Source organism: Haematobia irritans, chromosome 1, assembly GCF_050003625.1.
Source record: "Haematobia irritans isolate KBUSLIRL chromosome 1, ASM5000362v1, whole genome shotgun sequence".
NCBI lineage: Eukaryota > Metazoa > Arthropoda > Insecta > Diptera > Muscidae > Haematobia > Haematobia irritans.
In genome coordinates this window covers 7,123,304-7,137,759 of record NC_134397.1, presented here as the reverse complement: position 1 = coordinate 7,137,759, position 14,456 = coordinate 7,123,304, and the positions used below count along the sequence as shown (strand labels likewise).

The 14,456-nt window shown below is 33.9% G+C and overlaps 1 protein-coding gene across 6 annotated transcripts in view; it reads right to left on the bottom strand.

The window, feature by feature from the left end:
• tacc (transforming acidic coiled-coil protein) overlaps positions 1–14,456 on the bottom strand; it is a 49,577-nt gene that overhangs the window by 29,119 nt on the left and 6,002 nt on the right. For 2 of the 6 annotated variants that reach the window (XM_075289088.1, XM_075289089.1), the window contains 2 exons: positions 1,611–1,884; positions 1,472–1,537 (listed from right to left, as the gene is read on the bottom strand). In XM_075289088.1, the coding sequence (XP_075145203.1) occupies positions 1,472–1,537; positions 1,611–1,884 (340 nt within the window). Of the gene's footprint in view, positions 1–1,471; positions 1,538–1,610; positions 1,885–5,457; positions 6,714–14,456 lie in introns of those variants that run through there. The other 4 variants (XM_075289087.1, XM_075289086.1, XM_075289085.1 and 1 more) reach the window with 4 other exon arrangements.

Sequence of the window (14,456 nt, the reverse complement as noted above, 5' to 3'; positions counted from 1 at the left end):
AAATAAATGCTTTATTATACCTCATTCCCATTACCCGTTTAAAATCGACTTTAACTAGATTCCAACTGCCATTTGCCTTATAAAAAAGGGAGTTAAAATCCACCTGTAGTTGATTTCGAACCTGATGTGGTCTATTAGGTTTACTATAACGTATAACACGAATCAAACTCCCTTATTCAATTAAAAATTTAATTCATCAAATTTTTAAATTGAAACAAAAATTAATTGACTGTCAATTAATTTTTTAATTGATACTATCATTTCTATGATTGAAGACATTTCAATTAAAAAAATAATTGGATCAATTAATTTCGTGATTGAATCAGAATTTTGTGTGTGTGTGTTATGTTTTCTGTTTAATTATCTATCAACTATTGTATTATTTGGGTATTATATGAAATAAATAAATATTTATATATGTAAAGTTGTTTTTGTAACCATTTTATATTGGCCTAAAGGCTTGGTTATTTTTACAATAAATATAAAATAAAAATAAATAAAATTTGAAGTAGAAGCTATGTCTATATCTGAAACAATACAGCTAGCTTAAAAGATATTATCGAGGTAAAGTAGTACCAAATTTCATTAAGTCAGGATAATATAATCATTGGACTTTACATATTGTCATTGAGCTAAACATGGAATCGATCAGCATTCAGTGAGAAGAGAGAAGTTCATAACTATGATATCACAATTGACTGACTGCCACTATACCAAACCTAACCTTGCCTTGCCTTGAGAAGAAAAACAAAACTTTTCTGGATCAAAATCAGACAGGAATTTCGACATCAACATATATGTGGACAGATAAATGAGTGAATATCCAGGGCTAGGTCGACTTTAGGTTAGTTAGGTTGGGTTATGTTCGCAGCCCGTTCCTAATATAACCTAATGAATTATAAATGTCAAAAGTTTTATTATGCTTGAGATCTTAGTTTCCTTTATTTATTTTTAATTCATCATTCCTAATATTTCGCAATTATCATTGCATTGCTTCTTCAGAGGCATCACTGCTCTCGTCTACTTTATCTTTTGCACTATGCAATAGATAAAGTAGACGAGAGCAGTGATGCTCCATTAGAATAATAATTGTTTTGTGATCATTGGCTCATATATCAAATCGCCTCTGAAGAAGCAATTAAATGATAATTGCGAAATATTAGGAATGATGGATTAAAAATAAATAAAGGAAACTAAGATCTCAAGCTTAATAAAACTATTGACATTTATTAAAAAGAAAGAGATCGAATAAAACACCAAGAAACAAAAAAAAAAAAACTATGAATTATATTCTTCTCTTGAACTAACCTAGTGGGTTGAATACCACTAATATAAATTGAAAAGCCTAAACATAATTGCTATAAAGAGGCCGGACGAGAGCAGTGATGTTTCAATAAAAGTACCAATCTTCAGCATATTACACAATAGAAGCTTTAAGATGAAATCACTACCACACATAAATACTTCTTACCTTCAATATTGGGATTTAATTCACACGGTAATTCTGGAATATTGGCTTCATCAAATTCAGTTAAACCTATAAAAAAAAAATATTTTTGAAGTTATATGAATTGGTTCATTATAAGGAAAACAAACCATAACACACATACCCACAAACTTATTTGAAGATTTATTAACAGCTGCACTATTTTCCGAATCATTTGCCGCAGAATGATGGTCATCAAAGAGACCAGTTGCCAATTCTGGATCAACATGGAATTTATGCAAAGTGGAATTAGCTTCAAATACTGCAGGTGTTGTAGCAGCTGTACCAGCAGCTTGCAAATTATTGGTAGGTGTTTTTAGTATATGGGCTTGAGAAGATGAGGGCGTTAGTGATTTGCTGTTATTTAACGACGATTTTGAGGTAGACAGAGGACTGTGCTGTAAGAGAAAAAGAGATATAAGAATTTATTAAAAAGTTTAATAAATTTTTTGTAATATTCTCAAAATTACTATTTTTTTTATAAGATGTAAATAATAAATATTTGGATTTTAATACGTAATTAAAACCAAATTTTAGTGTTTTTGTATAGACATCCAAAAAATCCGAAATGTTAACAATAAAAGAAAAAAAGAGTTGAAATGCTTCTATTTACTAACGACACCACATTAGTTGGTTGGCGTCGGCAAACGAGTAACTTGTATTGTTTCAGCAGGTGTTACCCGGCCCTGTATCAGGGTGAAAGACCAAGTGAGTGACCGCACTGTTGCAATATCAAAGCTCCTCAATTAAATCTTGATTAAAACTGCTTAGGTTAGGAGAATTAAAATTTCAATTATTTGTTAGATGACGAAAACAATAGATAAGCCTTTTTTCTCTGTGTATCATATGTTATTTTTAGTTTTTCATAATTAGAATTCAAAATCAATGTCATGTTTAGACGCTTGCATGTTGTTTTTCTTTATTTTTTTCAAACATTTCATACATGAGAAATTATAAGACCAATAGAAAGAAAAGAAGATTGTGGGTACATTTGCAAATGTATCTTCGACTAAAAACATCATGCAAACGAACTTTTTACAAGAAAATAAAATGGCCAACATGCAAGGGAATATTAAAGAAATTAAGTTTTTTCCTCTAAAAATTGGTGCTCTAGACAAAATGAAACACAAGAGCGGATAAGGTAATACATTAGCATCTTCCGAATTATGGGTTACAAAAGTATGGAAAATAATTTCTTTTCGCCAAATCGGCAATGTACAGCAATAAACTTTTTGCCAAAGCAATCATACCCTTTTGGAGGCCAATAAAATGCATTAAGGACTAATGGGGCATCAATTGTCATGATTTCAAAAACATAAGGGAAGATTTTTTTATTACATAAAAAGGGCAAAAAACCCAAGAATATCGGCATCTCTTTAATGAAAAATCAATCCCAAAGCCGTTACATACTATTATAGCAAAGCAGAAGTTTAATATAAATGAATGATTGACGTTGGTTTGTGTTCTTAAAAGGGTTCCCCTTAATACGTATGCAGAGATGACATTTTCACACAGGTATTTATTATATGCCATATAAGAAATGCATTTACGTATTTGCCAAATGTGGAAAAATCTAGTACATATACCGAAATGGGACAATCATGGGTTGAGCTAAAATATCAAATATAAAAACGGTACATGTTGCGATTGCATTATCCAAATAAACGACGAGTTTGTGTTTAGGAGGTTACTTGGATTTTCGACCTGATTTGCGTAGGATTTAGTTTTTTTTTAACATAGGTTGCACGTATCTCATATGAAATATTATTGTTTGATTTTTATATTATAATTATTTTTTTAGCTCAATGCTACGACAAAATTCCCTTCGTAAAACAAACGTTATTGGCTTACCAAGAAAATTTTCATTTAAAGTACCATTTGTTTAACGTATTTTTAAAAGCTATGAAATTTTTCATAAAACCCATGAAAAATTTGTTTAAAAGAACATAACATTTCGTACATTTTATGAGAAATGTATTTGGATGTAAAACAATGAAATATTTAGTTTTTTGACATTTTTCGTCCGAAGGGGAATTATTGCGGTGTACGGGAGCTATAATCAAATCGGAATGAGATTCTTTAGTTTTTGTTAGTGCAGATCTTGAGCTTGTTCTAGCGGTGTGGAGATCTCACGTAATAGAATTCACTGTTGTTCCGATTTTAACCGACCTGACGATTTCTTTCAGTAGGTTCCTATATTTATGACCGGAGTAGTCCGGAACGTAGGGATTGATTCAGTCTCACGATTTTGAATTGGTGACAAAATTGCTTCAGTAAGGTCTAATTATAGCTGCATAATAATATTTCCAACTCCACACTGACGCTGTGTCATGCATCGCCTTATCCTCAATAAGCTTTAAGTTGATAATTCTGTCTAATACAACTCCGAGATACTTTGCATTAAAGGAGGGCTGCACTCATTGATATGCGGTAAGCCCAACTTGAGATGGGGAAAAACATAATTAAATCTATATATTGCCAGATCTCACAAGGAAGGCTTTACGTTGATTTCTTATTTGTATACCCCTATCCATACGTTTACATAATGCAGGCAAATAATGTTAGATGAGAAGCAAAAATGTGTAACAAAAAAAAAAATAATAATAATAATAATTATACCAATATTTGTGGAAGCCATTGGCTCCAGTTAAAAAGAAAATAATGTAATATACTGATAGCCTTGAATTGCCATTTTATAGTTTTAGGAATTGAATTTCTCTTTGTGAAACTCATAACTGAGTTCGTGAGTATAAACGAATTATAAGAATTTTATTTTTCGAAACTTTATCATTTAAACTATTTTGAATTGTTACGAATAAAGTACATATATGCAGAGTTGTTTGTTGTGGCCGGTTAGCCAATGGTGGTACAGACATGGAAACGAGAGGTCATTGTGTTCTTTAATAACATTAGAATGATGCATGAATTATTTATGATTACGGCTGCTGTGTTGTTTAATGGCTAATGTTCTTTTTTTTTTCATTTTGTTCACCTATGTAGTTGCATTGCTTTGTATTTCCCAGCTAATTAAAGAGCAAATTTAAGTCCGTACGAAATTTTACAAATAAAGGCTCGAAATACAGCAATGGTTTTTGTTTACCCTCTATAAAAAACGAATTAATTCATGGAAAACTAATTTTGTTAATAATAACAAACAAAAAATTGAGAAAAGTGCTTACCACCATCTTGGGGCATTGTGGAGCTTTAGTGATTAAGACTGTCATAGATTATATTGCGCGCACATAAAAAAAATCTCAACGGTAATTTAAGCATAGGTCAAAATTCAACTTCTATATCTTATAAGAGACCAATAATATTTGTCTGAACTCAAATAATCAATTGCGAATTGATGCGATTTAAATTGCCATTTACTTTTATTTAAAATTATGCAGAATTAATTCTCTTTATAGGCTAATAATAATTGTTTCTTAAACGTTTTATAAGAATTTTTCTTCTACGTGTTAATATCCTAGTTTGATTAATGTCATCATCTGCAAATATGATATGAACAAATGTTGCTCCCATTATGTCGTTTTAAACTATTGACACATTGGGTAAACATGCATTGCGTAGTATATATGTATATTTTATATAAAAAAATATGTTTGGTAGACGATAAACAGAAAAAAACCCAAAGAGACTAAACAAAAATGCAAGAAACATAGGCGAATGTGAGGCAAATAAAGGAAAATGAAATTTGCACAATTTTTCTAATTTAATTGAAAGTGACAAATGGCTCTGAAAATTCTCGGTTTGGCGACAATGTCTACGTGCCCCACAAGCAGCTACGACATTTCGAATAATGTTGTGCACTCATCTCATATAAATTAGGAAAGATTCACTAAACACACAAAAGAAACCATGGTCAATAGGCCAACAACCAAACAATTAACGCATATTAAATATACATATTCTCGTTCCTCTCCAAAGTAGGAGAAAAGGGGCAAACAAAAAATATATATAACGTTTACCTCTGCTTTATTGTAATTGGGAGGTGATGCAATTGCTAATACTTCATCGTTAATACCGGCCAAAGTTAAATTATCACTGATTTCCGATAGGAGTTCATCAATGGTTTGTGAGGCCATCATGGCAGGACTCAAAGGAGGTGGTGGCGGTGTGGGAGTTTTTGATTGTTGATTACTATTCTCTTCTATGGGAGACAACAGGACACTGCTAGATAGTAATGGCGGTGGTGGAGGTAAAAATTCATCCAATTCTTCTAATAATTTATTGGACACACCAATGAAGTCAGTAAAGTTGCCATTGAAAGAGGACGAAAGAGATAAAGGACGTTTACGTTCTTCTTGGGAGGTTAGTGGACAATTTAATTCAAAAGAATTCTCTCGTGTACTATTTCGCTCCTGACTTTCTTCAGCCAAAGCCTGAGGGTTTTGTTCTCCCTCAACTTGAGAATTATTTGTCTCTGAAGTCACTTCGAATTTATTATTTTGATCTTTATCTTGTTTGGGGGGCGATTGCGGATGATGTTGCTGTTGGTCCTCATGTAATTCTATGGCCTTTTCTATTATGTCATTCTGTTCCTGGTCTTTCAATTCATTTTCTAAACAATCTTTTCCATTGACATTTAAAGTTATAGGCAACGATGTTGAGATCTGTGTCTTATCCGTAACCGATGGGGTTTCGCCAGCAACTAAGCTTAGAGGGCGCTTAATTAAATTCGATATGTAATCCATGGTGTTGTCAGACAATGTTACGCTTTATTGAATTTTTGTGACAATTTATTTTACGGTTGTTGATTTAATATTTCCAAGTTTGGAAATCAATATTAAGTTTTCTTCTTTTTGTGATCACAAAGACTGAACTGAAAAAGGAATTCACGTAATTGTTTCACGCTTCACACACACGCACCCGTTTTTTATGATTTAATTATTTTTTCTTTTTCTATTACGCTTTTCTTAATGGCACCGAAGACGACGATTGCCGTTGATCGTAGCTGTTTCACAATCAAATTAAATATTTTTTATTTTCAGAAAAATAAAATTCTACTAAAAGTAGAAGAAAAGTTAAATATTTCAAATATATATTTTCCTTTTGTCAAACACAAAGCACTATATGCTGTTTTTACACTTTTAGATAATTATGATTTTTAATACGAAAAATAGAGTATATTTCATTGTATTGTTTAGAAATCCACTATTTTTGTTTACCGATGGCAATGTGTCCGCGGCACGTTTTCTCGGGCATTTAAAATTCTCAACCAAATAAAAAATGTTTTCGTTGCGTTTTTCTTGGTTTTCGAAAATTTTGAGTTTTCTTCTTGTTTTTGAGATTTGGATGACTATGGGCGATATGTGTACTCTTTTTAGATGCTGCTATTCGTACTCATCAAAATTTTCTTCTCGCCATTCATCCCGCATTTTATTTTGTGGAGGGGGTGTGTGTGATGATGCACCCAGGAGCAGCGATCATTTCAGTTGTTATTGAATAAATCTGAGTTTATGTAGTACACTTCTACTCGTCGTGGATTTTAGTATGGGTAACGTTTTTTTTTTGTTTAGTTTTGAAATCAAAATGCTCTTCAGTTTATTTGGTTTCTTTTAGATTAATTTCATTTCGTTTGGTTTTTTGTTTTGGATTTGCTCTTGATCTCGTTGGATGTCTGTCTGCATCAATGGTCTATGTCGGCTAATGCTTTTACTGAGTATTGTAAAATGTTTTGAGTATTTGCCTGTATTGTTTTTTGTCGGCATTTCGTTTTCTTTTAATGGGGGAGAAGAAAATCGTCGCGCGCGTCTGTAAATGTTTTGGTGTCAAAATTATTTGTACTTTTGGGGCTTGATTTTGTTTTGTTGAATTTTCGAATATACACCGTTTTAAGGGATTCGCCAAGACTTATATGAAATTGCAAAAGCTAATTTTTATACACAGAAAAAAAGTTTTGACATAATATTAAAAATTTAATTAAACAATTTTTGGCCAGAGAATTTTTGGCTATAATATGGAGGAGGGTACAAATGGTAAATTTATATTAAGGCGAAGTTCAATGGAATTCAATTTAAATATTAAACAAAAATAAATAAATATTTCTTCAATAATATTTAAAAAAAAAAACCGAATCTTTACAACAATAAAAGCATAATATTTTATAATTTATAACGAGTGAGATTTTACTAAAATAATTTTGCTCGAAAACGACTATCATTTACTTGACTTTTGCAATTAAAAGTCGATTTTCAAAAATTCAAGTCAATTTTGAAGATTGAAAAAGATCGACTTCATCTCTTTGATGATAAAAACTCGATTGATTAGTCGGAAAATCGATTTTAAAACTTTGGATCCCCAGTCCAGTACATTCCTACAATATTTGACATTTTGCTCATTTTCTCGGGGATGACTCTATTAAAAAAATTGTTTCTTAAGAAATCCACATACTTAGTCATAAAGTATAAATAAAAAAAAAAAAACAAATCCTATTTCATCTCAATTCCTTTAGCACTTCGTTTACAGTTCATTGCCTCATTTTGATAACAAATACAAAACACTTAAAAAAAAAATGTTTAGAAAACAATTAACAATGACATTTCCATTTTGAAAAGAACAGCGCGAGACAACAACACTTCACCAATGGATTCATAATATCACGAGATGAGAGATAATTTAATTTGGATACAACAACGGCAAACAGAATGGGTTAGACACTCACGACCGGCAAATCTGACCGGCTAAACAAAACTGAAACTAATTTAAACTAATGGTATACAACAGCACCTCTGCTAGGTAAGTACCAACACCTATCTAACTGAGCATCTGGACGTACGACGCGTCCGCCTCTTCAACATTTCTTCTCCACTCGAGGCTGGAGTGAATGCAACAGAGTACAAGCGCAAAAACTGCATACAACGCAAGACAATGCAGCCAGAAACAGTAGCAATGATTGGTATTCACAAGACCTACATAGATGTCTTGTTTGAGACTTGAAGACAATCAAAGACACTGCCCTACGGAAGACATGTAAGAAAATTCGACGTCTCCCAGATTGGTGCCACTAAAGCAAACAACTATCGCAAGTAATTAGAATTTTAAACTAGAACACATTTTGCAAAAATAAAGAGGTAGAGGCTAGAGGTGTGCACGTGACTCACGAAAATTTTCGTGATTCGTGCTTGAGTCGTGAGTCATGCTCATGACAACAGCGTGAGTGTGCGTGATTAATAAACCAAAATGTCGTACGTGAGCGTGAGTCACGAAAATAATATCTTCGTGAGTGTGCGTGAGTAACGAATTCAACTCACGAAATTATTCCTGCTCACCGACATAAAACGCAAGAGTTTTATTCATTTGCAATTTTAGTGACACCTGAGATGTTAAGAGTTTAATAACACTCTCGATTTTAATAATGCTCATGTTTTCAGAACGTCACGACGTTTTCGTGCGTGAGTACAAATTTTCTTTTCGTGAGTGTGCGTGAGTCCTACCAAAAAATATCGTGCGTGAGTAAAAATTTTCTTTTCGTGAGTGTGCGTGAGTCCTACCAAAAAATATCGTGCGTGAGTATGTTTTTTCAGTCGTGAGTGTGCGTGAGTAAACTATTACTCACGTGCACACCTCTAGTAGAGGCTGCTTACCAAATGCCATACATCGATGAGAAAATATTTTTCGAGGGGTGGAAAAAATTATTGGAAATGGCAACTTTGATTTTCGAATTAAGAGGGTTATCCAATACGATCATAGCGTTACCGTCCAATGCAAGGTTTTGCAAAGTAATTGGCTATTGTTTCTTACATTTCCGATAATGGCTACAGAATAGCTAACACTGGCATATCAGTAAAACTAGAAGAGTTCGCTACGCCATGTTGATGTTATTTGCAGTAGCTAATTTCATGGTTCTCATGGGAGCCACCGTGGTGCAATGGTTGGCATGCCCGCCTTGCATACACAAGGTCGTGGCTTCGACACCTGCTTCGATCGAACACCAAAAAGTTATTCAACGGTGGATTATCCCACCTCAGTAATGCTGGTGACATTTCTAAGGGTTTCAAAGCTTCTCTAAGTGGCTTCACTGCAATGTAGAACGCCGTTCGCACTCGGCTATAAAAAGGAGGTCCCTTGTCATTGAGCTTAATATGGAAGCGGGCAGCACTCAGTGATAAGAGAGAAGTTTACCAATGTGATATCACAATGGACTGAATAGTCTAAGTGAGTCTGATACATCGGGCTGCCACCTAACCTAACCTAACCTATGGTTCTCTCAGTTGCTTCCTAGGAAACCAAAGCTTTTGGGCCCAGGAGGAAGTATGGTTGTAAAGGTGAAGTTTATATTATTTAGATACCACCAAATGAATTTGCTTCTGATGTTGTTTAAAACTCCAGCATATACTGTGATATCATTGCAATTGGCTGGAAATTTACAATATTTTTTTAGCGGAATGGTATATATTCCGACCTTCTATTTTTATGCGTATAACAAAATGCCTTGAATTTTTATTCGCCCATGCTTACTTACTATGCAATATTTATTAAGACCACAATCAAGAAAGACAGCGCATTTTAGGAAGTTTAACTTAAATACCAAGAGATGGGAGAAGAAAGTCAAACATCAACGTTTTAAACAATTATAGATTACAGATGGTCATGTATGAATGTGGGCAGTAAGTGCCAAAGTAGTACTTTACAATTGCTTTGTTGGTCGGTCGTCAGTGGCCATTTTGCGCCTCCATCCTTGTTGAATGAGTATTTTACATAATCGTATATGGTTTTCTTCACATGTACGTCGATTTCTTGTTTCTCTTTTCTAGGTTTTTGTGCAACGACAAAGACCCCACCAGTCAACTTCTTTGATTTCCATAATGTTACGAAATATTTACCGCAAATGGCTGCAGCAACGTAGTACAAAAGTAGTAGCTTTTGTAAAATTACAGAAATATAATATTGAGTTGTTGTACTACAAACTAAAATGCAGCTAATGTCTGATGACTAATTGAGTTCTAGCTGTGATTTTTTTTCAGTTAACTTAATGGGGATATAGAAATGGGTCATTTGAAAAAATTGCATAGATCTGAACCAAAAAAAGTTCAACTTTAGATATAACAGGTTGGCTGATAAGTCTCGGTCTGACACATAGATGGCGTCGCTAGTATTAAATGCATATTATTTTTATATAGTACCAACCTTCAAATGATTCGTGCCAAAATTTGACGTCTGTAAGTCAATTAGTTTGTGAGATAGAGCGTCTCTTGTGAAGCAACTTTTGTTATTGTGAAAAAATGGGAAAAAAAGGAATTTCGTGTTTTGATAAAATACTGTTTTCTGAAGGGAAAAAATACGGTGGAAGCAAAAACTTGGCTTGATAATGAGTTTCCGGACTCTGCCCCAGGGAAATCAACAATAATTGATTGGTATGCAAAATTCAAGCGTGGTGAAATGAGCACGGAGGACGGTGAACGCAGTGGACGCCCGAAAGAGGTGGTTACCGACGAAAACATCGAAAAAATCCACAAAATGATTTTGAATGACCGTAAAATGAAGTTGATCGAGATAAAGGGCGATACGGTCAAAATTTGGTCAATATAAATTTTGCACTTAATAAACCTGAACACCCCTCATTTTGAAGGTGTGTGTGTGTAGAATGTTGCTCCTATTTTGATTTTGGAATTCACTCTTCAGTTGTCAAAATGCCGTCCAAGCAAGAAGAGCAGCGTATCAAAATTTTGCTCGCGCATCGCGAAAATCCGAGCTACTCGCACGCAAAGCTGGCAAAATCGATAAAAGTTGCCAAATCAACCGTTACAAATGTAATTAAAGTGTTTGGGGAACGTTTGTCGACAGCCAGGAAGTCTGGATCGGGGGGAAATCGAAAACCGGAAGCCGCTGAGACGACAAAGAGAGTTGCCGGTAGTTTCAAGCGAAACCCTAACCTCTCTCTCCGAGATGCCGCAAATAAGCTGGGTGTATCGTCTACAACCGTGTATCGAGCCAAAAAACGAGCCGGACTATCGACTTACAAGAAGGTAGTGACTCCAAATCGCGATGATAAACAAAATACGACGGCCAAAGCGCGATCCTGACGAAGTTTGACTGCGTGGTAATGGACGACGAAACCTACGTCAAAGCCGACTACAAGCAGCTTCCGGGACAGGAGTTTTATACGGCAAAAGGAAGGGGAAAGCTAGCAGATATTTTCAAGCACATAAAACTGTCAAAGTTCGCAAGGAAATATCTGGTTTGGCAAGCCATCTGTACCTGTGGCTTGAAAAGCAGCATTTTCATAGGTTCCGGGACTGTCAACCAAGAAATTTACGTGAAAGAGTGTTTCAATAAACTCGGTTGTTCCGTACTGTTTTGGCCGGATTTGGCATCTTGCCATTACGGTAAAAAGGCCATGAACCTAAAGAAGACCAAAAAAACTGCTAAGGACGAGCAGCAGTTCAAGGAAAACTGGCTTTCTGCGGCGAAGAAGGTGGACAAGGTGGCTGTACAAAATCTGATGGTAGGTGTCAAGCGTGAGGCCCGGCAATTCGGATTTGGAAAAGCGAAAGACTAACTGAATATTTTCCCTGAATTTTATACTAATTGAACTTGAAAAAGAAATTTAATGTGATTTTTTAAATAAACGATTTCACCGACTTACACGCGTTTTCCCTTGACCAAATTTTGACCGTATCACCATTTAGCAGATGCCTTAAAGAACGTGTTGGTCATATCATTCATCAATATTTGGATATGCGGAAGCTCTGTTATTATTGATATTTTTAATTCCGCGATTTCAGTAAAAACTTGAATCAATTTACTTGGTGATTGAACCAAAAAACCTCTTCTGTGTAGAGTTACATATTTTCGATACTGATACTACAAAGAGCATTACAAGTTCATGAAAAATAATCGTAAAGAAATTTTTTATATTAACTATTTGTAATAGTTTAAACTTTTCTGAACTAAGATATATTTTCCTTAATACCAAGATTGTGTAGTAAGTTATTACATTAAAAAATAGGATGCAAAATATTTAACGATAGCCTTAAATATTCTCAACGCGTTGCCCAGAGTACATATTCAGATTACATTTACTCTATTCGTCTGCAGATATTGGCTCGAAATATCGAATATACGATTTTCTTATGTTAAGATTTAAGATTTTTGTCGAAAAATGTTGAGGGAGGTTAAGGAAATAATTTCTATTTACTTCGAATATAATAATAGAAGGAGAAATAATGGCAAATTACTTTAGTTAAAGGGGCGTCAATTTTCACCCTCTCTTCTTATTAGACATATCAAGCAAGACAACAACTCAAGCCCAAGAACCAAATTACATTTGTTTTTTTGGGGTCACATCCAGTGAATGAACGAGAATATCTTATTGTTGTGGTGATTTGCCCCCCAATGAACATATGCTAGATATTTACAATAACTCACAAATGCCTATGTTACAATAGGTACAATGGAAGATGAGTGGAGGGTGAGAGAGTATAGACAACACTAAAAAGAAAAATTAAACAAGAACAAATGTCCGCCTAAAAATAGATCATTATTTTTTATGAATTGTAGTCGTTCGACACCAAATGCCTGTGCGTGCTGGCTACTACATGGGAGATAACTGCAAAAATTGTATGTAAAGGGTGTGTTGCGATAAAATGATTTGAAATCGACACTGCAAAAAGGTATACTTGATAAATTTAAATAATAATAATTTAAGCTAAAGGTGCGATATGGCAAATATAAAGAAAATATACATCAAAAAAGTCATATGTTGGGGTTTCTTTACATTAAAGTAGAGGTGTGTAGGTTTGTGTGATTAACAACCAAATGTAAGCGTCACGAAAATAACATCGTCGTGAGGGTGCATGAGTAACGAATTTCTGAAAAATAAACTCACGAACATAACGCTTACAAGTTGAATTCACTTACATTTTTGGTGACACCTATCATATTAAGAGTATAATAATAATTTCGATTTTATTCATGCTCATGTTTTTAGTCAGACTCAAACGTAAACATCATACGTAAAATACGACTTAATGGTGAGTCACGACAATTCTCATTAATGAGGTGATGACACGAGATTTTTAGTAAGTCACGACATTTCTGATCGTGAGTGTGAATCTTTAAAAGATTTCCGTGTGTGGGTTTGCGTAAGTATGGATTTGCTTTATGTGAGTGTGCGTGATCCCTGCCACAAATATCGTGCATGATTAAAAATTTTCAGTCGTGATTATGCGTGGATGTGTGTAAAAAATTATGCACGTGTAACTACACCTCTACTTCAAAGAACTTAAACATTAATGGAAGGGGTAAATTGACAAGATTAAGATCAGGCAGTTTCTTAAAAAAAAACTACTAATACAAAAGGACTTTTTCTTAATTTGGCTTTCGACGTTAGCGTTACTAAAACATTAAAAGCTTGCCTAATATTTTTATATAAAAACTTTCAATTCATCTCGAAAAAAAACTTTAATACCCAACATCCCTAAACAAACACCCTGTTAGATATTCTGGGTTTATTAGTCTGGAGAAGTTTCTTTTATTTTTATATAAAAATGTTCAATTCATCTCAAATAACTTTAACACCCAACTTCCCTAAATAAATACCCTTTTAACTATTCTGGTTTTATTAGTCTGGAGAAATTTCTTTTATTTTGAGTCGTTTAGTTTTCCGTTTGTTTTCGTTCATCGTCAGCTCAGAGATTTTTTCATAGGAAGTAAACCATTTCCACATTTGTATATGGCAAAAAATTGAATGTTTTCCAAGGCTCCTGCACGAGACAAAGAAAAAACAACGTCACTTCGTCACATCTATATTTTTGTTCGAATTTTTTCTTTTGTGAACATCAAGTATCTTCTGCGTGAATACGGAGCAATATAATTGTTCATGTTGTATATATATATATATAAGATATGAGTGGCATATGTGCGTGCAAATATAAGAGTGTAATGGAAAGTCGTTTAGCACAAATATTGCAACAAAGTTATAGAAGTACCCATAAAGCCCAAATGGTTTCATATGCATTGTACT